The 19,884-nt window shown below is 43.8% G+C and overlaps 3 protein-coding genes across 3 annotated transcripts; all 3 read left to right on the top strand.

Moving 5' to 3' along the window:
• Nucleotides 1–1,806: 1,806 nt before the first annotated feature.
• On the top strand, nt 1,807–4,390 carry LOC133927747 (APETALA2-like protein 4). The gene is made up of 10 exons (XM_062374155.1): nt 1,807–2,411; nt 2,552–2,577; nt 2,682–2,712; nt 2,818–2,905; nt 3,019–3,164; nt 3,277–3,321; nt 3,426–3,517; nt 3,616–3,743; nt 3,848–4,018; nt 4,154–4,390. The coding sequence occupies exons 1-10, from the start codon at nt 2,026–2,028 to the stop codon at nt 4,388–4,390; spliced, it is 1,350 nt and encodes a 449-aa protein (XP_062230139.1). The 5' UTR covers nt 1,807–2,025.
• Nucleotides 4,391–7,041: 2,651 nt separating this feature from the next.
• Nucleotides 7,042–14,531, top strand: LOC133927086 (probable E3 ubiquitin ligase SUD1). Its single transcript, XM_062373374.1, has 9 exons — nt 7,042–7,456; nt 8,117–8,794; nt 9,398–10,165; nt 10,268–10,479; nt 10,577–10,948; nt 12,727–12,884; nt 12,983–13,146; nt 13,312–13,458; nt 13,618–14,531. The coding sequence occupies exons 1-9, from the start codon at nt 7,211–7,213 to the stop codon at nt 14,131–14,133; spliced, it is 3,261 nt and encodes a 1,086-aa protein (XP_062229358.1). The 5' UTR covers nt 7,042–7,210; the 3' UTR covers nt 14,134–14,531.
• Nucleotides 14,532–16,088: 1,557 nt separating this feature from the next.
• LOC133927085 (protein SRC2-like) lies at nt 16,089–18,844 on the top strand. Its single transcript, XM_062373373.1, has 7 exons — nt 16,089–16,209; nt 16,338–16,442; nt 17,369–17,495; nt 17,576–17,647; nt 17,715–17,763; nt 17,836–18,187; nt 18,273–18,844. The coding sequence occupies exons 1-7, from the start codon at nt 16,176–16,178 to the stop codon at nt 18,308–18,310; spliced, it is 777 nt and encodes a 258-aa protein (XP_062229357.1). The 5' UTR covers nt 16,089–16,175; the 3' UTR covers nt 18,311–18,844.
• The last annotated feature ends 1,040 nt before the right edge of the window (nt 18,845–19,884 follow it).

Raw genomic sequence — 19,884 nt, 5'->3', positions numbered from 1 at the left:
AACTAATTCACCTGAGTTCCAAATCAAGTGAAACAATTTTTTTTTTCCTTTGTAGCATTATCTACATGATAAAATTATTTATAATCATAAAAGGTTGAATATTTTTTGTGAGGAAATTTATTTGCCAAAACCTAGTTAAATGCATACTTAATTTTTGCTAATAAAAAAAATCATGAAACCAATTTTTTTAGTCTTCTTACATGATCCTATATCTTTTAAAAATACATGAACTCATGAAATAGTTATTGTAATGTAGGATTGTGTAAATGTGTTGCAAATAAATTAATTCATAACTAATCCATCACACTTCCAAAATTAGTGAAACCACTTTTATTAGTTTACTTATACTATGCTTTATGTAGTAAAAATAATGGTAGACATGAAAATATTAATTACAGTGTTGTTTCTTAACATGTTCACTTTATGCTTGTGAACTTTGTAAAAATCATGGATAAATTAATAAAACTCTAAATGAAGTTAAACTAATTTTATAGATCCTCTTAAGGTACACCCTACACACACAAAATATATGTGTGCATGTTAATATTCTCCTTAACATGAACCCTACTAAATAAGTTGCACACTTTTTAAAGCATGTTTTTCTTTTTTTTCCCAAACTTACTCTCCATGAAATATGATGCAAATGATATGGTCTTAGAATCGTCTCTAGTATTTTTTTAAAAAAATTATAATGTTTTTGAATTTTTTAATTCAAATTCAAAAACCGGTCAAATTCATAATTCGGTGCGGACCGAATTAACCGGTTTTCGCAAATATCAACAGGTTTTCAACGAATTTTTGAACCCTGATTTTACTTCTACACAGCCATTAATTAATTGGGAAATGGTATATGTATTTAATTTTTTCTTACAACTGCTTTACAAATGATGATGTGGCAGATTGTGATTAAATCCTGATTTGCCTTAGCTTCCTCTCGAATAAATATAGCGGTTGAGAGTTCTGTTTGTAGCGTTTTTTTAAACAAAAGCTTAGTATGTGTACCACTGCTCTAATTTATTACATCAAATCATCACAAACAAAGCTTAAAACTGTCTTAACCAGAACAAGCCAAGTGACTAGCTTCTATTTCTGGCTCAAAAATAGATGTGCAATCAAACTTTTTTAACGGTGACCCCTGTTATACATCAAAGTATAGATATCAGTTTTTCAGATGAGAATGACATTAATAGTTCATCGTCTAATGGCATCTTTGGAACTCAAGAATAAGAAAAGTACAGGGCTTTCAGTGCAACTGCAAAGTGCAAAACGGATAAGTGCAAAATATTCGAATGAATTTTAAGTGAGAGAGCAAAAAATTTCACTGAGGTTGGACTTCATATTAGAATACGTCCATAAATCTTATATACCTTTTCAAATCCTAATTCAATTATCTTCTAAATTTCTAGCCCAGGTTGATGGACTAGTGCACCATGAACAGACAGAGAAAGGATGGATGGTGGTTAGGTGACAAGCCTAAAGGCACGAAGAAATTACTCCCTCCTATTCTAAATACATGTTATTTTTAAAAAGATTTGATCAATTTTTTAATTTTTTTATTAATAATAGCTTTCGAAATATTTAGTTTAGATATGTTAAAATCATATGTAGATTTACCTTAAAAATTCTTTTATAATATTATAAATTCAATAAATTTTATAAATACATTATAATAAAAAATAATGATTAAAACAATGCATCCAAGAGGAGCGAAGGGCCTCTGCCTTTTGGATGGCCTGAGCCTGACGTTCTCTTCTCTCCTTCCAACGCCATAAAAAGAAGACGCATGACATGTAGTGATAGCCTGCTCAGAAATCTTTTTTCATTTGCCTTGATACCTGCAGATTCTTTATCAGAGCGCAAGGAAGGGCAACAGCGCGCGCGCGCACACACACATAGAGAGAGAAGATCAGCTGGTATCATATCACGTAGCTGCATAAAAAGGAAAAGTTCCAATGATGCATTCCATCACATAGAACTAGGAAGCCAAGAGCCAAGAACACACCGTGTGTGTATCCGTGCACGGCCATGGCGGCCACCAAGAGATCCTTCCGCGGCGTCGACGGCATTGCACGAGCCGTGCGCGGAGACAACGGCGCGCCGTCGGCGGAGGAGGAGCTGCAGGTTCACCGGCTGGAGGAAGGCTTCGGGATGATCTTTGGCTTCCCGGTGCCCGGGGTGCCCAGCCGGCCGGCCGCCGTCACCCAGCAGTTCTTCCCGGCGACGGTGGCGGTGGCGGCGGCGCCGGTGGCGCCTCAGGCAATGGAGCAGTGCAACGCGTCCGACGCGGGGGCGGCTGACCCGTGGGCCCGCCCGGCGTCGAGGAAGAGCCGGCGGGGCCCGCGGTCCCGGAGCTCGCAGTACCGCGGCGTCACCTTCTACCGCCGCACTGGCCGGTGGGAGTCCCACATCTGGTCAGTCACCTGTACGCTTCCCTTTGCTCGGAGCCTCGGATGCAGATAGAGTCATACAGCCCACAACAAGCTTCGCAAGTTATGTGTGCAATCTCCATTTGATATTCATTTCTCTCTTGTGTGTGTGCTCTGATTCGCAGGGACTGTCGAAAGCAAGTGTACCTGGGTGAGTTCCTGCCCATATCAAACACTTAAAACTTACTGTGATTTCTGGACCTTTAATCATGGTAAAAAAAAATTGCATTTTATTTATTTATTTTATTTTTCTAGGTGGATTTGATACAGCGCAGGCTGCTGCAAGGTTAGCACAGTTGTGCACAAACCAAGAGAGACTGAAGTCTGAAGGAAATGTGGTTACGCGGATGATTTTTTATCTGAATCCCCTTGTTCTCTGAACCTTTTCCAGGGCCTATGACCAAGCTGCAATCAAGTTCCGCGGTGTGAATGCAGACATCAACTTCACCCTGGACGATTACAAGGATGAGATAAAGAAGGTGATCACTGATTGGATCATAGGACGTCATAAACAGTAGTGTAACAAAGAGCTGCTCTGTTTCATCTCCATCTTTCCCACTGTTTGATTCTGCTCTTTCCATGTCATTGCCAGATGAAATACTTCAGCAAGGAGGAGTTCGTCCAGGTCCTCCGGCGACAGGGCGCCGGCTTCGTCAGAGGGGGCTCCAGGTTCCGGGGAGTCACCCAGCACAAGTGCGGAAAGTGGGAGGCCAGGATTGGCCAGCTCATGGGCAAGAAGTAATCCTAATACATTACCGAGCTGATTCATATAAACAAAACAAGAAGCCAAACCCGGCATTTTACCGCAAAAGTTTGAACTGAATTTGGCTTGATTTCCTTGTCATTGCAGATATGTGTACCTTGGCCTGTATGAAACAGAGATGGAGGCTGCCCGGTATGTCTGCAATGCACTTCTCTGCATTTCTGTGATGCATCATTGACTGTTACAGAATTGCTTGTTAGTATGTGACAGTTTCTCATTTCTGCCATACTAATCAGGGCTTATGACAAGGCTGCCATCAAGTGCTACGGCAAGGAGGCAGTGACCAACTTTGAGCCCCAGACGTACGACAACGAGCTCCATGCGCAATGTGAGTCTCCCCGACATGTTCTTGATGTTTATTCTTGACCACGCACTCTCGAACCACTCTTCAGGTGTTCTGAATCCAAATTGTGATTGTGAGTGTAGCTTGGGATGGTGAGCTTGATCTTGAGCTCAGCCTGGGCTGCGCAGGCGGCGAGAGGGGCGGCGATCCCGTCAGCATCGCCGAAGAGGCGTTCAACTCCGCGCAGGGCAAGCAGAGGACGATCCTGACGGTACACTAACCATACTGGGCTTTGCCTATGCCCATTGCTACCGCTACCGCTACACCTGACTGAACTGCCTCGGACACTGACAACGTTCCATGCCGGAAAACCAGCTCGAGCTGCCGGAGGAGGACGCGACGAGCGCCGGTCACCCTCACAGGAGCGGCCTCAGCAGACCTCCGCCGACTCCGGCCACGCCGAACCGCGACGCGCTGAGGCACCACCCAGCTGACGATCACGTTCACCGCCCCAGCAGCAGGGACACGCTGCACATGCTCCAGATGGTACGGCACTCATACGATCGGTGTGAACACCTCACTGAAAATTCCAAGAGATGCATCGATGCATGCTAAGACGCTTGCAAACTGCGATCTTTCGTTTCGTTTCCTTTTTTCGTGACGCACTGACCGGCCCGGCAGCACCTGACCGATGCGCAGGGCCAGATCGGCAGCAGTGGAGGCGCTGCAGCAGGGCCGCACATGCGCTGGCCCAACGGCGGCAATAATTGGCTGCCGCCGTACGCCGCCCGGCCCCGGCAGCCCGACGACGACGCCAGCAGCGCCGCTGCAGCATCATCAGGATTCCCACTGGGGCAGCAGCTGGGTCGCTGCTGGGCGCCGCAGCAGCCGGCCACGGCGTCCAGGCCCAGCAGCTGAACCTGTCCACCACCAACACCAGCCGCAGCAGTGGCAATCTGCCGTCACGCCGTGGCCTTTAAGATTATAGCAAGAGCCGCCGTTCTCCTGGGCCGCCGCGCCCACCCCGCCGTGGCAGGCGCACCACCCCGCTGGCACGAGACAACTCCGGCTGTGAGGACCCGACAGCACTGTGGCTACAACGAACGTTGTACTGAGGTGAACTGGTCGTCAGGCAGGAAAAGGTTTGAGCTTCAGGTTTTGAGCTCTGAGCCTCTAAAAGCTCGAATTTCTACGCCCTGATGGTGTGTGTAAAACTGTTGGGATTTTCAGATGAAATTTGAGATACCATAAAAATATTGATTTATTTTGTCGAAAATAGTTCGATGCCTATGTGAATCCAAGAAAACGCTTGCATTTCATTTTCTTTCAATATTAAGCTATGAGCTGAGATACTGTAATAATAAACTAAGGGTTATATGCATCACATGATGTAAAAGGCTGAAACTTTTTTCTTTTTTCGAAAAGGGACAACCAGAGTATTGCCGATCTTATATTAGAAGAATAAAAAAGAAAAGAAAACAAAAAGTCTCAGCTAGAGTATGCACTAGAAGAAACAAATGTAGAGCAACTCCCGTCCTTCTACCACGGGGCTACAATACTGGTAGAAAAAACACAACAGCTACACCAGCCTTACGAAACAAAAACAAAAGCTAAACGGCGCTGATCAACCTCCTCCTTAATTCGGTAAGCCAACTGTGTCACTATAAGTTGAACATTTTTTAAGGTTCTTCAATTCCTTTCTTTCTAAATATTCTACTAAAAATAGATGACTATATCGTCAAACCTGCAGTTGTTGTCATTCGATCTTCTTTCGTGCCTAATGCCACCGTCTCTTAATTGTCATATGCTCTCCTAGACCCGTCAAGTTTTTAGCTATGTGGTGATTTCCTTTCGTACCTCCTTTGTAAAGGAGCGATTTTTGCACAAATATATTGAGGTCTCATTCTCTGTTCGACATAGCTTGCATATTGGATCATGGGGGCATCCCCTCTTTGCAAGATTGTTGGCTGTTCTTTGCAAATCTTTGCAAGATCATAGATTCCATTGGAGCCACATCCATAGGAGGCATAGTGCTCTGGCAAATCTTTGCAAATCTGACACCCCAAGCCCTCCTAGATGTTTTGGTCAGGAAACTGTGATCCAGTTTAGCAAGCAATATCCACCGTTGATATTTTCATGTTCATCTCCTCGCCAAAGGAATGATCTCTGAATCCTATCAATCCTCTTAGTTAACCATTTTAGTAGACTAAAAACAAACAGATGATATGTCAGTTGGGAGGAGAGGACAGATTTAACTAGAGTTTCTCTGCCCGCTCTTGAGAATAATTTTCCTTTCCATCCAGGTAGACGGCCCCTGAGCTTGTCTAGGAAAGGTTGGACATCTACCCTCCTAAATTTACGTGTGTGCAATGGAAGCCCAAGATAAGTTTATGGGAAACTGCTAATCTTGCCTGCGAAATCAATATGGATCTGCTCCAGAGGTATCTGTTCGTATCTGATGGGAAAAACTTCAGTTTTTGCTAGCTTTGTGATCAAACACGAGCACTTCTCAAAGGTCTGCAGGATTTCATATAGAGTGATAAGGTCGGACTTGCAAGGATTTGCAAAGATGGCATCATCACCCTCGTATAGGGAGCATCTCAAGTATGCTGGTCGTGGTAGGATTGGTTGCAAAATATTCTTTTGAGCTGCCAATTCAATAATATGCTACAACGGATCAATTGCCATGATGAATAGCATTGGTGAGAGAGGGCCACCTTGGCGCAGGCACCATGCATGTCGAAATTCCTTTCTCGGGGTCCCATTGAGAAGAACTTTGGATGATGTGGTGGCCAATAATGATGCAATTCAGTTTCTCCATTTTCAACCGAAACCAAGAATCTGCATAACCTCTAGAAGGTAGGTCCAATTAATTGAGTCAAGCCTTTGAGATGTCCAGTTTAACAAACAGAGCATGTTGTTTGTTCTCGTGGAGCTCTTTGATCATATTTTGCACATATAAGAAATTCTCATGAATGCACATTCGTTTTATGAACACACTTTGACTTGTGGACACTAATTCATTTAGCCTCGGGGGCAACCTATTTGCCATCATCTTGGTTAACAAGAAAATCATGCTATATGGCTGTTGTGGTAACTACGGTATGAGAGAAATGAAATCATGGACAACCGAATGAGCTTGAGAGCTCATGACCATCTCAAGGGTAAATCTTCCTCTTACCCTTTGTGGTATATGGGAATTACAACTTGTGTCATTATATATAATTAGACTGACCTCCTTCATGGATCTATTTCTGGGCTATTAGGCTATTCCCCTACTGTGGCGAAAATAAATGGTGTTGGATGAACAAATTGACTTAGGTCGGAATGGGCTGGGTTCTGTTGAGCTAAATAAAAATTGGACTGGGCCTATGAGGACCATCCAAGGCCATCTCTCCTCTCCAAGCCTTCCAAGCCTCCAAGCGCCATGATGGGCTAGCCCATGTCGGCCAGTCCAGGCCCATCAAACTCTAAACAACAAGTGTATCCGGGCTCAACACGATCAGCTTAACAGATCCTAGCCCTATATATGCTCCTCCGGAGCTCCGACCCGACCCCCCCACACCCAATCCACCCCATCGAGACCCGTTAAGCCGACCGCCTCGTCACCGACGCGTCGTTAGCAAGGCCGCGGAAAGTTCCCCGTTCCGCTGCAGCGCTTCCCCAACCCTCGCACCGCCTTCCTCCCCGTGCGATCGACAGCACGCGGGCCCCGCCGCCGCCGCTGCCGACTTAGCCATGGCGGAGATTGCCGACCGGGCCGTCGCTGGCGATCTGCCGGAGGAGGCGCGGCCGCCCGCCGCGGGGGCGGAGGAGGAGGAAGAGGACGAGGAGGAGGAGGGGGACGTGTGCCGGATCTGCCGCAACCGCGGTGAAGACGACCACCCGCTCCGGTACCCATGCGCCTGCAGCGGCAGCATCAAGTTCGTGCACCAAGACTGCCTCCTCCAGTGGCTCGACCACAGCAACTCGCGCCAGTGCGAGGTAAGCCGCCCCCGCCCCCGCCGCGTGGATTGGGATGCAGGCAGCTCGGTTGTTGCTTTAAGGCTTCGATTGATTCGATTGGGTGGTGGAATCGATCGGTTGGATGCTCAGACGGAGCCTGGGGTGCTGATTATTTGCTTTGAGATGAGGATCGGGACAAATTTTGGTCGATAGGCGTTGGTAGTGGATAGGGCTAGTGATAGTTGAGGTTGTTATGGCTTAGGTTGCTAGAGTTAGGGGATTCGGTTTGAAAACCACGTCGACTGAATGTTTTTTATGGACTATTCTGCTAGCAAACGGAATTTGATACGAATGCACTACTGCTGTGGTTTGGGATATTTCAGAAGGATAATTGCCGTACAACCTACAATTGTGTGTGTTTGTGCCGCTTATCAGTGATGTCTCGACCTGGTATTGACAAGAGATTTACAGTTTCAATTACCTAATGCTCTTTTAAATGAAAGCTCCTCTTGAATAACTTCTTAGATAAGCATCACACGGTTGGGTGTTGGTGGGCGATAGATGTTGCGGGTTCAAAACACTAATCTAGGGCTGGGTGGTAATGGCTTGAATTGCAGGCAAAGGAGTACAATGTTATGTTCTTTGTCTTACCTTCAGTTTGTGCGGGTAATTTCTGATCTGTGCATCTGTGCACTGCAGGTTTGTAAACATGCATTCTCCTTCTCACCCGTGTACGCTGATGATGCTCCAACAAGACTTCCTTTCCAAGAACTCATTGTTGGCGTTGGAATGAAAGCATGCCATGTGTTTCAATTCATCCTCCGGCTTGCCTTTGTTCTCTCAGTTTGGCTCATGATTATCCCATTCATTACCTATTGGATATGGCGGTTAACATTTGTGAGAAGTCTCGGCGAAGCGCAAAGGTTGTTCTTGAGTCACATCAGTGCTCAGTTGATCCTTAGTGATTGCCTACATGGGTTTCTTCTCTCAGCTATCATTGTCCTTATATTTCTTGGAGCCACCTCGTTACGGGACTATATAAGGCACTTGCGGGAACTTGGTGGACACGATGCTGAGAGGGATGATGGAGGCCGTGAAAGGCATGGTGCTCGGGCTGTCAGAAGGCTAGCTGGTCCTAATAACAGGGTTCCTGCCGATGGGAATATTGATGAATTAGCAGAAGCCCAAGGAATCGGTGCTGGTGAACTTCTGAGGAGAAATGCCGAAAATGTTGCTGCTCGATTAGAACGACTTGAAGCCCAAGTTGAGCAGATGCTTGATGGTCTGGATGATGCAGATGGTGCGGAGGATGTTCCTTTTGACGAACTCGTTGGCATGCAAGGCCCTGTCTTCCACTTGGTTGAGAACGCAATAACAGTAAGTACTATTTTTTTCTTACAACATTTTTTTGTAGGGATCTACATATGTTTTGCAAACTCCGCATAACTATTTTGAGTTTCGGACTCATATTGCCATGCTACTCCAAAATACTAGGAACTCTCCTTGTTTCTATTAAGCTCCAGTATGTAAGTGATAAGGAGTGAATTTAGATCTGCCATAAGCCTAAACCTTTGTTTAACAGGGAGCCATTGAAATGACGTTCCAATAAGCTTGAATGGTTGAATCCAATTTTATTGATAATCTTAAGATTGTTCCCCCCGGCTTTCCATACAGGACTTGCATAGCTTATTTTGTTTATCCATTTGACACGGTGTTTAACACTTATGTCCAAGATGTAGTCAGGATGCTGTTTCAGCAAATGGTTTATTTGTATCTCCTTGCTTATTTGTCTGTTAGTTTTTATTGCCAAAATATGTCTTGGAAGTAGCATGAGTGAAGCTTGACATTCCTATACTTTCAAAAATCATGATTCACCTGATCTTTATTTTTTAACTTTTTGCAAGTAGATCATCTGTTCAGCCCTTCATTACAGTTGCATCTGCTTATTTTCGAGCATTAACAGGAATGTCTTTTCTCCAGGTTTTGGCCAGCAATGCTATATTCCTCATTGTTGTAATCTTTGTTCCATTCTCATTGGGAAGGATTGTCCTGTACTATCTATCATGGTTTTTCTCATCGGCCTCTAGTCCTATGCTGGCGAAAGTGATGCCCTTCACAGAAACTGCTATTTCATTGGCTAATGATACAATTACGACTGCGATTAATGCTGTGAAAAACTTCTCCTCCGACAGTCGCAATGAAGGTGTTATTGGGCATGTGATTGAGGTTGTTACTCAATCCTTGAAGATAAATGCTACTAGTCTTAATGTAATTCAAGGCACTGGGAGGAATAGTCTGATAAAGGGAACAACTATCGGCTCATCTTATCTCTCCGACCTGACAACTCTTGCTGTTGGATACATGTTTATCTTTTGCCTTGTATTTCTGTACATCGGATCGCTGGCTTTACTTCGATATGCCAGGGGAGAACGTTTTACCATTGGAAGACTCTATGGTATAGCTACTATATCAGAGGCCATCCCATCTCTATGCAGGCAGTTCTTCGCTGGAATGAAGCATCTCTTGACTATGGTCAAAGTTGCATTCCTTTTGGTGATTGAGCTCGGTGTATTTCCTCTTATGTGTGGTTGGTGGCTTGATGTCTGCACTCTAAAGATGCTGGGTTCAACAATTGCTCAAAGAGTTGAATTCTTTACAATGTCACCTTTGGCGAGCTCCTCTATCCATTGGCTTGTTGGGATTGTATATATGCTCCAAATAAGCATATTTGTTAGTCTTCTTCGAGGGGTATTACTCAGTCCTCTATATATCTCCAGTAACTGCACCTTCAGACTTGTAAATTCTTGTATATCTCATTTGTCTCACTTTTCTTTCAACTTTTTATGCTAGGTACTGCGCAATGGGGTTCTTTATTTTCTGCGGGACCCTGCTGATCCAAATTACAATCCGTTTAGGGACTTGATTGATGATCCTGTGCATAAACATGCTCGACGAGTTCTTTTATCAGTTGCAGTGTATGGAAGCTTGATTGTGATGCTGGTCTTCTTACCTGTAAAGCTGGCCATGCGAGTAGCTCCTTCAATTTTTCCTCTGGACATCACGTGAGTTAGCTTATCCCTTTATCTTTTCCACCGATGTGTTTTTTTTTTTCATTTTTAGGATTTCACACCTAAATTTTGTTGGCCTCTGTGGTTGCAGCATTTTTGACCCGTTTACAGAGATTCCGGTTGACGTGCTTCTGTTCCAAATATGCATCCCATTTGCGATTGAGCATTTCAAGCCTCGTGCAACAATTAAAGCCCTTTTGCATCATTGGTTTGCTGCGGTTGGTTGGGCCCTGTGCTTAACCGATTTCTTACTGCCAAAACCTGAAGAAAACGGTGGGCAAGAAAATTGGAACGGCAGGGCAGAAAGAAGAGACAGGGTACATGGTGGGCAGGAAATGGTTGCCCAACAGGTTGAACAACGCATGATACAACATGTTGCTGCAGAAGATAATGGCAGGGGAAATGCAAATGAAGCCAATGACGTCGCTGAAGAATCTGATGTGGATGATCAGGGAGACTCTGAGTGAGTTCAATCTATGTTTTTCCCTGTATATTGTGTCAACCTGCCCAGATTACACTATCATAGGAACTAAACAATTTTGAACATGATTGAATAATATTATTTATAACAAATTCTTAAGAGCAAAAAGTGAATCTTGATTCGCAATAATTGATCGTCTGAAGTTTCCCCTCCTTTGTTTAGAATTTTTTGAATTCCTTGTATATTGTGTAAACCTGCCCATATTATGCTATCATAGGAACTAAACAAATTTTGAACATGATTGAGTATTAATATTATTTAGGAAAAAATCCAAATTACTCCCCTAAACTATTCCTAGTGTCCGGATAATCCCCAAACTTTAAAACCGTTTATTTAACCCCCCCCCCCCTCCAAACTTTAAATACCGGATCAGATAACACCCTGGAGTATTTTTTCTGGGTGGTTTTGCTGATGTGGCGGCGGTTTCATTGATGTGGCATCCCACGATGTCATTTTCGCTGATATGGCAGTGTACACGTGGCGAGCAAGCCCACATTAACAGTTAACAAACAACCCTTTTGCAATTTCTTTGGATTTTCCAGAAAAAACCAAACCACAAATCTTTTTCTACTAAGATCCACATAGCCACAGAGATGAAAGTGGGGCTTGGACCCACATTACCCGGTCCAAATTGTTGACCTAGTCAAAATTGGGTGAGAGAGGAAGGGGAATGGTGGCGGCCGGCTCTGGAGCTCTATGGGTTGCGGCCGGATGGAGGATGACACCACGACCTTCAACGCACGACGGGGAATCCGTTTGGAGTGGAGGCGGCGACATGCAGTGGCGTAGCTAGCTTGGTAGCGGCCATGGCGGGCGGCGGAGCTGGGCCGACTGCTGTGGCGCGCTACGGCGAGAGGGAGAGAAAGGGAAGGGGCGTCGGAGCTTCACCTCGGCTTGGGCGAGCTAGTGTCAGGGTTGGCTTGGACAGGGGACGGTCGGAGTAGGGCTGTTGACGGAGGAGGTGGTGTCGGGCGGAGGGCTGTTGGCTGTGAGGAAGAAGGCGGTCACGCTGGTGGGCTCCGGTTGTTGACGCAGCTCAGGAGGGTGGTGGACGAGCTCTCGGTGGCCTGCTCTTTCGGATCCCGACGGAGGAAAGGTGAGGGAGCCACTGGGAGTTGGGTCGGTGGCGTGTCAGCGCCGTGAAGCTGCTCTGCTTTGCGCTCTCGGTGGAGCTTGGCTGGAGAGAGAGCGCGAGAGAGCAGGGTGGAGAGGAATGAGAGGGCAGCTAGGTGAAAGGATAAGGCCGGAGGGGAAGTGAAGGGTGGAGCAGAGCTCTACAGCAGTGAGGTGGAGGCCAGCAGGCGGCAAGTGGCGAGAGAGAGAGAGAGAGAGAGAGAGAGAGAGAGAGAGAGAGAGAGAGAGAGATGATGAGGTAGCCATGTGGCAAAAGCAGGTGACATGGTAGCCACATCATCAAAATCGCTGTTGCAAACCACTCCAGAGGGTTATGTGATCCGGTATTTAGGGGGGGGGGAGGTTAAATAAACGGTTTTAAAGTTTGGGGGTTATCCGGATATTAGGAATAGTTCAAGGGAGTAATTTGGACTTTCCTATTATTTATAACAAATTCTTAAGAGCAAAAGTGAATCTTGATTTCACAATAATTGTTCGCCTGAAGTTTCCCCTCCTTTGTTTAGAGAAATTCTGAAGTCATATTCTTTGACGCATGTATGACATTATTAATAGATTTTTACTGATTCGTATATCAACATAAACTATGGCTCAGTTATCTGAATTTATCTGAATTTGTTCTTTTGAAGATACGGCTTTGTGCTTCGGATTGTGCTCTTGCTTGTATTGGCATGGATGACACTATTAATATTCAATGCTGGAATGATTGTTATTCCTATCTCGCTTGGCCGTCTTGTTTTTGAGGCTGTTCCCCGCCTGCCAATCACACATGGCATCAAGTGCAATGGTAATTTGCTGGTGACTGTATTATGGCTTCTCATGTTTGTGAGATCGATTTTGTAACATATTTGCTAACATCTTTTGGTAACTTTTTTTTCCGATCAGATCTGTTCTCTTTTAGCATTGGGTGTTATATTATCTGGAGCGCAGCAGCTGGGATCAGATATGCAATTAATTACATTAGATCAGGACAGCTGGGCTTCCTGGTACAACAGATCTGCAAGTGGTGCTCTATTGTTTTGAAGAGCTCTGCTCTCCTGTCAATATGGGTAATTCTTCTAGACTGAACTACTTTGTTTCAACCATCCTCTTATGCCCTTATTGTTTAAGCTCTCTGATTTGTTGTTGAAGAGGAGTTTCAGATCTTTGGTGCTATAGTTAGGTGTTGCAGTATACTAAAAAATCTTACGAGTAATGTAATTTTTCTCTTTCAGATCTTCGTTATTCCAGTGTTGATTGGACTCCTGTTTGAGCTACTGGTCATTGTACCCATGAGGGTGCCTATCGATGAGAGCCCCGTTTTTCTACTGTACCAGGATTGGGCACTTGGGTTAATATTCTTGAAAATATGGACTAGACTGGTAAGATTATAGATCTTTAATTCTTGTGTACTCACATTTAAAAACCTCTGGTGTTTTTTCCCAGTTATTTACGAATCTTGCTCCATATGGTAGTTACCTATTTGAATGTTTGCACTAGAATAGGTTGAGTTGATTAACTTACTTTGATACCATTTCCAGGTTATGCTGGATCAAATGGCACCTTTGGTTGATGAAAACTGGAGGGCGAAGTTTGAGAGAGTAAGAGATGATGGCTTCTCCCGTTTGAGGGGTCTGTGGGTTCTGCATGAAATTATATTGCCGATTGTCAGCAAGCTCCTCACTGCCCTCTGTGTTCCATACGTCCTTGCAAGGGGTGTCTTCCCAGCGTTGGGCTATCCACTCATTGTGAACTCCGCAGTCTACCGTTTTGCTTGGCTCGGCTGCCTGATATTCAGCGCACTCTTCTTCTGCGCCAAAAGATTCCATCTTTGGTTTACCAATCTCCACAATTCCATTAGGGATGACCGCTATCTGATTGGCCGGAGGCTGCACAACTTTGGTGAGGATACACCCCAGCCAATTGAATCCGGAGCAACTTCAGGGCCAGATGACCAGGATCAGGCGCTAATCCTACGAGATCGGGAAGGGGAGCTGGGACTGAGGATGAGGCGAAATAACCTGCGTGCGAATCAACAACTCAGGCTAGCTGCATGAAAGGGAGCTGGGACTGAGGATGAGCAGGAAGGAGTTTGATAAGGAGCGCATAACCACGGTGTAATTTCCACCCTGCAGCTTCTGCTTGTGGTTTGTAACGTGCATTGTAGAGTGAGTCTTTCTATAGTGTTACATAAAGGATTGTTGTACAACACAAAGCCTGCTGGGGGTAAAGCTGAAATGGTCGTGCCAGAAACTGATGGTTTAACTCCCTTTCCTTCGGTAGTCGTTGCTGACTGTAAATATTGTTTGACAGAACACTCCCAACCCCACTCAGTTTGATGTGATTGTGTTGTAATGGCTAATGAGTTAGGAGTAAGTGAAGTGTCGAGTAGCTAGATGATATTGTGCTCCGCCTTTTATGTGGATGCTGTCTATTTTATTACTGTTATTTGCAACTGTAATGTTCCATTTGTATAGTAAAATAAAGTAACTCTTTTAGCTATGGGCCGCAACCCATCAAGGAAGTCCCAGGCAATGATGCGGCTGAGAAGGCAGCCCATGTGGGTTGCTCAGTCGTGGGCGCGCGGGGGCCGAGGCGGTGGTTCTCATCGACGCAGGCCGGCCGGGAGGACGGCGGCCGGCGGGGCTCCTCCACCTCGAAGAAGTCGTGGCTGGGCCTCGGCCGCGCCGCGACGACTGCCGCGCACCGGGCACGGGTTGACTTGGAACGTGGAGGGCGGTTGCCGCACATGCGAAGTCCCGGCCTGGACTCGCGCTGGAGGGGCGATGGCAACGAGACTATTCGCCAACGGATACGTACGATACGAGCGCATGACCTGGCGTGTCTGGCTCCCGCGGTCCAGACGGAAGTTAAAGCACAACTTACAAGGCGCGTCCGAATTGATTTGCCTGGCGTGTCTGGCTCCCGCGGTCCAGACGTAAGTTAAAGCACAACTTACAAGGTGCGTCTGAATTGATTTCTCGTCTCTTCTTTTCGAGACAAGTGATGGAACTTAGTGCAGCTTTAATAGTTATAGATGTCAGCTAGTATTACTGGGGTATATAAAGGGAAGATAAGTGAGTACTGAGTAGGGATTGAGATGAAACTGATGGAAAGGAGGAGAATTTTGGAGCGCTATTTTTTAAAGAAAAAATAGAAATAAAGTATCCGTATAGAGAAATAGAAATAAAATCTTTTGAGAAATTTACTGTAAAAAATAAAAAATAGCAACGGGAGATAAACACGAATCTGTAAAGGTGCGTCACGTGATGACGCAAGCCCAACGGTAGGGGAGCCGAAAAGGCGAGGTAATTGTCCTGTCCGCTGCAACGACTCATCCGTACATCAATTGATTGATCGCATATTTGAACCAAACCAAATCACATGGTACAGCTATGCAATAAATCCAGCAAAATTATGCAATATAATACTCTCTCAGTTAAAAAATGCAAGGCTATTTTGTTAAAAAAATAAATTTTATAAGTTTTAACCGACAATTAATCAAATTATATACATATTTAATATACAAAGTTTTAATAGAATTATATTTAAAAATATTTTAATGTGATATTAATTTTATAGCATTTAATAATATATTATAAAAAATTAAAAATTATTTTTAATAATTTTTTAAAATAAAATACGACTTACATTATTCAACTGAGCGACCATGAAGAAATTTTGATCAAGTCTCTTCTTTTCTTCCTTAAATAAGACTATATCTAAGGAAATTTCTTTACGGTCCAGATTTCTGTCGTGAAGGAATTTTTTCTCTTTTAGTACTTCAACGGTTTTTCTTTTACGGTTTTCGTTACGAAAGGATTTCTAAAACTATTTTTTCTAGGATAAGATTATCTCTTCTTTCCCTTCGTGTTTTTTTTCGAAATAAAACTGTTAAAGATAAAAGAAAATAAAGAGAATAAGAATGAGAAAGGAATCAAGTAAGTAAAAAAAAAAAAGAATATAGTTAAAGATGTTGTAAGATCCGTTTATTTAAAGCGCCACCGGGCGAGCCCTCGGCACCATTCGTGTCGTGCTCGCATCCATTAGCCACCACGACGCTCCGCCGGTCTCCTCTCTAATTCGACGGTCCTTTTCCATGTCCATCCACGGGCTAATCCTCGAAGTCAGAGGTGCCTCCCTTGAATCCCCCCCCCCCCCCCCCAACAATCCATCCGGATTCCTCTTCTTCCTCGTCCCATCTCGGCGTTGGTATGCGCCGAAACCTCGCTGAATCCCTATTGTGTGCGTGTGTCTGCAGTCACCGGGTGCCGGAAGCTGCGGGACACGGAGTTCTTCACGCGGCAGGACCCCTACGTCGTCCTCGAGTACGCCACCACCAAGCTCCGCACCCGCACCTGCACCGGTCCGTGAGCCCCCCAACCTTCGCCTCCCCCCTAATTCTCCCATGCCCTCTTCCTTCCCCGATGTTGCGTGTATTCCTGTTTTTCGTGATGTCAACGAACCGGCATGAGACAATTTCGTATCAAGCTACAGTACATACCAAACCTGATACTAAACTTTGAACTGTGGACAGCGAATCGCCGAGCTATGTTGTCGATTGGACCTTTAGGGCATACTCGTTCAATTGGTTTGGGTTGAGCCATTGGGCGAACTGTCGATATTAACAAGGTTGCTGGGTAGGTGAATAGGTCAGCTACTGCCACCTCCCGTTGATCTCAATGTGGGGCTGCTGACTTCATGGTGAATGGTAACAATCCAGGAGAGATTTTTTTTTTTTTTTAAAAAGGAATAGAAGTTAGGGAACAAAGACAGACGAAGAAATTTAGCTACAAAGATAAAGCCAAGACAAACCGCAAACAAGCACAAAAGCGAAACAATGAACAGAAAAGACGGCGAAGCAAAGCAACAAATAGGAGAAGTCACAGACAATGTGCTAGGACTCATAGGGAACAAATACCACTGGAACACAGCTTACTACAGAAGCTGACTAGCTGGATTGATTCTGTCGAACTTTGCGTTGTGTCTTTGTGCCTAATTTATGTGTTGTGCGGTCAATATGTTAGATGCCCCCTAGTGGAATCATGGCTCCTTGCAATTGGCATAATATGCTTGACTGGGGTTGATTTAACCAATTGAGCTATAAGGCATTGCCAACAGAGATGAAATATTCATCTTGCAGAGATATTTTCTCGATGAACTTACAGTATTTTTCATTACAAGTAGGCTTCTACAGAACTTAACTCATACATCAGCTTACTATTACGATATTTTCTGACTTTATCTCAGCCTAGTTTTTTTTTTCCTCGATAAATGTGATATTGATGGCAGATGGTGGAAGAAATCCGACTTTTGATGAGAAGTTTCACATACCCCTCATTGAAGGGCTCCGTGAGCTGAATGTTAACGTTTGGAACAGCAACACACTCACCCATGATGACTTCATCGGCAGTGGCAGGTTTGTGGCTCTTAATGTTCGTCCATTTGGCGAATGGTGGTTATTGTTCTTATGTAACCATTGGCTGGGCTTTCTTGTAGGGTTCAGCTCCACAAGGTGCTCACACAAGGATACGATGACTCCTCATGGCCGCTTCAGACACGCCACATGAGGTACTCTTGTCTCATATATCATGACCGCCCTGCGCTTGTAAACTTTCTGACAGTGTGGTATTTGCAGATCTGCTGGGGAAGTGAAGCTCATTATGCATTTTGATGTCTCAGCAATGGTGAGAGACTGATTATTATTCATTGTTGCCTTCTTAACACTGACGTGTGCTTGATTTTCTTATGTCTGCCAGAAGAACAAGATGACTAAAAGTGCCGCCACATCAAGGATGCATTCTGTTCCTCCACCTTCAATGCCTACACCAGCCCCAGCGTTAGCATCAGCAGTTCCATACACTGGCGTCCAACCTTCATATCCACCTGCTTCAGCATATCCTGCAGCATCTCGGTACCCAACTTATCCAACTCCGAGCCATTCACCATACACCAGCCCAGAATATGCACCACCCCCGCAGCAACCATGCCCACAAGTGGGATATCCTCCTCCATCGTATCCGCCACAGCCATATGGGCAACCATACCCACCACAGCCATATGGGCAACCATACCCACCCCCACCAACAGCACAGTCCCCGTATCCACCTGGTAAGAATAAGATCCAATTGAGCAGAGATGAATCCATTCAATTTCATGATATTAGTCAGTGCACTAATTCGATTGTCTTATGCAGCACCTTACCCTGGAACTTATCCACCAAGACCTTATTGATATAGTAGCTTCGGTAACCTCAAGCAGAGGCATCAAAAGCAACAAACAACCATCGTGATGCTATATGATGTGTGACTGCGTGTGGATTCTTTATTTCTGGTTATATGGTTATTTTTCTAACAAAATACTATCAATCTAAGCTGAAGGCATGGATGCCTTGTGAGAAATAGAAGGGAATATCAAGTATTTACATGTCTGACGCTGAAGAAGCTTGGTTAAGTGAAACAAATGGAAATTGTTTCCTTTGAATGAATCGAGTGAACAGCCCAGCAAACATCAGTTATATTTACCCTCTCTAATATGTACTAGCTTGCAGAATGTCTTGACGAAGTCTAACCTATATTTGCTTGTTGTGGTTTGCCGGATCAGAGATTAGACCCAACTTGCTTCTGTTTTGGAGTCATGTCTGACTGTTCGGTGGCTATAAAAATTGTGCATAATGGGGTATTGGTGATAACTGCAAATGTGGTAGCTGTGAAGGTTGCACATGTATTTGTAACACCCAATAAATTTGCTTTGGTTTGAACTCTTGAAGTGTATGCCCGGCACGCAAGAACTTTTATAGTTTTGTTCATTGTGCTACTTTACCTTGTAGCAAATCCTGCACAGTGACCCTAGAGTGGGGCATATCGTGGTTGCCCTGTTTCCCTAAATCCAGCAGCTACACATTCTGTTCAGAGCAGGGTTAAAAAACCGATGGTAACCGAGCAAAAATCGCGATAACCGACCTTCTCATTCGGTTCTGTTTCAGGAACCGAACGGTAACCGAATTTGAATTCAAAAATTTAAAAAAAATAAAAAATTTCAATTTTTTTTTTAAAAATAGACACAATTCTAAGATATTCTGTGATTTTTTTAAAAAAATAATATCGTTTGCATCATATTTTATAGGAGGAAGTTTGAAAAAAAATGAAAAAATTGAAGTGTGCGGCTCAGTTATTAACTTATGTTAAGGAAAAGTTTAACATGCAAACACATATTTTTATCGTGTAAAACGTATCTTAAGAGGATTTTTAAAATTGATTTCACTTTATTTAGAGTTTTATTCATTTCTCTATGATTTTTACAAAGTTCACAAGCATAAAGTGAATATATTAAGAAACAACACTGTAATTAACTTTTTCATATCTACAATTATTTTTTCTACGTAAATCATAGTATAAATAAACTAATGAAGTTGGTTTCACTAATTTTTGAGATGTGATGGGTCAATTATGAATTAATCTAGTCGCAATATATTTACACAATCATGTATGTTATAATAACTAATTCATGGGCTCATATATTTTTAAAAGACATAGGATCATGTAAGAAGACAAAAAAATTAGTTTCATGATTTTTGGATTAGCAAAGAGTAAACTATGCATTTAACTTGGTTTAACAAATACAATTTCTCACAGAAAAGTTTGAACTTTTTTATGAGTATAAACTTTTTTATGAGTATAAATACTTTTATCATGTAGATCATGTTACAAGAAAACCAACAAAATTTGTTTCATTTGATTTGAAGCTCAGATGAATTAGTTATTGATTTTACAAGATTGAAATAATTTTTGGGTTTTTTTAATTTCACT

The sequence above is a fragment of the Phragmites australis genome, chromosome 8 (assembly GCF_958298935.1).
Source record: "Phragmites australis chromosome 8, lpPhrAust1.1, whole genome shotgun sequence".
NCBI classification, from domain to species: Eukaryota; Viridiplantae; Streptophyta; class Magnoliopsida; order Poales; family Poaceae; genus Phragmites; species Phragmites australis.
Note: the sequence above shows the minus strand (reverse complement) of the source record. Positions and strands in the feature narration are given on the sequence as shown.

Coding starts and splice junctions, on each gene's coding strand:
- LOC133927747 (XM_062374155.1), top strand. CDS start 2,026: ATGGCGGCCACCAAGAGATCCTTCCGCGGCGTCGACGGCATTGCACGA. Junction 3,744..3,847: donor AGCAGAGGACGATCCTGACG/GTACACTAACCA, acceptor CCGGAAAACCAG/CTCGAGCTGCCGGAGGAGGA. Junction 4,019..4,153: donor CGCTGCACATGCTCCAGATG/GTACGGCACTCA, acceptor CCGGCCCGGCAG/CACCTGACCGATGCGCAGGG.
- LOC133927086 (XM_062373374.1), top strand. CDS start 7,211: ATGGCGGAGATTGCCGACCGGGCCGTCGCTGGCGATCTGCCGGAGGAG. Junction 7,457..8,116: donor GCAACTCGCGCCAGTGCGAG/GTAAGCCGCCCC, acceptor TGTGCACTGCAG/GTTTGTAAACATGCATTCTC. Junction 8,795..9,397: donor TGGTTGAGAACGCAATAACA/GTAAGTACTATT, acceptor TCTTTTCTCCAG/GTTTTGGCCAGCAATGCTAT.
- LOC133927085 (XM_062373373.1), top strand. CDS start 16,176: ATGTCCATCCACGGGCTAATCCTCGAAGTCAGAG. Junction 16,443..17,368: donor CCGCACCCGCACCTGCACCG/GTCCGTGAGCCC, acceptor TATTGATGGCAG/ATGGTGGAAGAAATCCGACT. Junction 17,764..17,835: donor ATTTTGATGTCTCAGCAATG/GTGAGAGACTGA, acceptor TATGTCTGCCAG/AAGAACAAGATGACTAAAAG.